Here is a 2,627-nt window from a genome sequence, read left to right on the forward strand (position 1 = left end):
GACCATACTGTGATATGTGAGTGATTTACCTACTTTGAGCGTATTGCATGACAACATTGTGATATGTGACTGATTGGCATGCTTTGAGCGTATTGCATGACAATACTATGATATGTGACTGATTGGCATGCTTTGAGCGTATTGCATGACCATACTATGATATGTGACTGATTGGCATGCGTTGAGCATATTGCATGACTATACAGTGATATGTGACTAATTGGTCTGCTTTGAGCGTATTGTAGGGGCTGCTTGTATGATTAAAACTAGTGAGGTACACGCTTTTTATGTATTGCATGACCGGATCTTGTGAATGCTATGAAATGAGAATATGCTTCCATGAAATTGAAATGCATGCTATGAAGCAATTTCAGTTATAGATGAATGAATGATACTGTGAAATGCATTACTGCTATGTTCTATGATGGTGTTCACTTAAAAAGGGTGTTCTGAACTTCCAATTCTTGCCGCATCTATTACTTTCGTCGGGAATGTGAATGTAATTAGTGCATTGACTAAATGAAGAATTTTGATACCCTCTTTGATGCTTGTGATTTATATATTGATGAGATTCCTGATTTATCTGGTATTAATATTTTGATAGATTCGTTATTGATGCTTAGTATCTAACTTACTTACTGAGCTGTAAATCTCATCCCGCTATTTTTTTACCATCTCTATAGAGCAAGAGTCACAGGTGGAAGGCGTGGTCTAGTGGAAGCTGTAGATGGTTCAGATTCGGAGAAGACGAAGATGCACTCCTCCATTGTATTGTTCTAGAGGGCAGTCTGGCCCTATTTTTTATTTATTATGGAATATATGTGTTAATGGGCCTTGATGCCCCAAACAGATTGTAATACTTTTGGGAGGAAATTTTTTATAGTGGATTTTAGTTTGAATGGAAATTCTATTATAGATTGCCTTTTGCTCTTTTTGTATCATGGTTTTAAGTTCCTGACTATGGTTTGCTTTTTTTACCGCGTTGATAAAGCGATGAGCGCACTCCAACATGAGTGGCAATCGTGACATATGGTTCATGAACCCACAACCGGTCACCCTCCGTCGAGCATGGCAAGGGGGTCGGGTGTGGGCTTGTGACAGACATGGTATCAGAGCAGCCAAGATAGGATCTTTAGCCTAGGGAGTTTTAAGACTGTCCTTAAAGTGGTTTTAGGGTGGAGTAGTGATTGGGTGTCCTTGAAGATGCCGAGAGCTCGTGACTGCTATGCGAATTCCAGCAATTATAACACTGAGGCCCTCGACGAATTTTGTAGAACCTTCGAGACTGTGACCCAAATAATGAAAGAGTTGATGTCGGCCCTATCCACCCCTTCCCCATAATAGAATGTTAGTAATCTGGTAGATAAGTTTAAGAGGCTGACACCCCCCACTTTCTCAGGGTAGGGAGGAGCAGAAAAAGCTGAGAGGTGGTTGATGAAAATCAAGAAGATTTTTGGAGTTTTACAATGCTCAAATGAGCAGAAGTTGAGACTGGGAACTTTTATGTTAGAAGGGGATGCCAAACATTGGTGGAGTATGGTCCAGCAAGCATGGGAAAGGGAAGAGATAATACCGACTTAGGACGGATTTTTAGAGGCCTTCAATGAAAAGTATTTCCCAGAGTCAGTAGAAGAGAGGAAGGAGGTTGAATTCATAGAATTACAGCAAGGGAATCTAACAGTCGATCAATATGCTACTAAATTTGCAGAGTCATCCCGATATGCATCGCATATTGTCAACACGGAGGTTAGGAAGGCGAGGAAGTTCGAGAGAGGTTTGCGGCCTGATATCCGAGGGAGAGTTTTGTCGGCCAACCTTAAGGCCTACACTCAGCTGGTAGATTTGGCCAAGAGGATGGAAAAGGATTGTGATGATTACCGAATGAGGAAAGAGAAACAAAGGACAGGACCTCCGCCCCCTGGGGATCCAAGAGAAAAGGAAAGTCGAAGGAATGGCAAGACTCAAAAAGCCTCCCAGGGTGATGTTAAGCAAAGCCAACTCGTACAGTGTACCTCTTGTAGGAAGCAGGGCCAAGTGGCTTCCAAGTGCCGGCTGAAGACAAAAGCATGTTACATTGTGGCAAGGCGGGTCACGATTGCCTGACATTGAGGAACGAGCCTAAACCAAAGACTCGGGGTTGGGTCTCTACAATTGATGGTGAAGGAGCTAAGACCTCAACTTCAGAGAGCTAGAAGTGTGTTTTGATTGTAATGTGAAATCTAGAATTTTGTTGGACTTTGTTTCCTCTCACTGTAATTGTAACACCATTTTTTGGCACATATAATAGAGTTTGGATCTTTATTGCCTGGCTATGCTTAAATTGTGTGTTATCGGTTGAAGATGCTTTTTGTGTGATGATTGTGTAGAACTTTGATTGGGGGTATGTCTTAGCCCATCTATTTGAGAACTAATGTGTGCCATGTAAATGTAGCGATAAATGTTCGATGTTATGATCTGTGTGGTCAATCTCGCGACAAGGACTATGTGATGAGTGAAACATGGTACGATTATAGCAAGTGCTAGGGCGTGATTTGTGCATGTTGCATGACCATAATTATTTCTAGAATGGTGCCTACTTTGAGTGTATTGTAGGGCTTGACTTTGTGATTTTTGGTGCACACTTTGAG

The 2,627-nt window shown here is 41.6% G+C and overlaps 1 protein-coding gene across 1 annotated transcript; it reads left to right on the forward strand.

Moving 5' to 3' along the window:
- Nucleotides 1–519: 519 nt before the first annotated feature.
- On the forward strand, nucleotides 520–2,103 carry LOC105421389 (uncharacterized). The gene is made up of 2 exons (XM_011628641.2): nucleotides 520–586; nucleotides 1,622–2,103. Exons 1-2 carry the CDS (start codon nucleotides 520–522, stop codon nucleotides 2,101–2,103), a joined length of 549 nt encoding a protein of 182 aa, XP_011626943.1.
- The last annotated feature ends 524 nt before the right edge of the window (nucleotides 2,104–2,627 follow it).

Source organism: Amborella trichopoda, chromosome 10, assembly GCF_054954075.1.
Source record: "Amborella trichopoda isolate Santa Cruz 75 chromosome 10, AtrichopodaSantaCruz75HAP2 v2.0, whole genome shotgun sequence".
Classification (NCBI taxonomy): domain Eukaryota; kingdom Viridiplantae; phylum Streptophyta; class Magnoliopsida; order Amborellales; family Amborellaceae; genus Amborella; species Amborella trichopoda.

Excerpts from the sequence above, each read along its gene's own strand:
- LOC105421389 (XM_011628641.2), top strand. The coding sequence starts at position 520 with ATGAAGAATTTTGATACCCTCTTTGATGCTTGTGATTTATATATTGAT. Across the intron at positions 587-1,621 it reads TGAGATTCCTGATTTATCTG|AGTCAGTAGAAGAGAGGAAG; the intron begins GTATTAATATTT and ends AGTATTTCCCAG.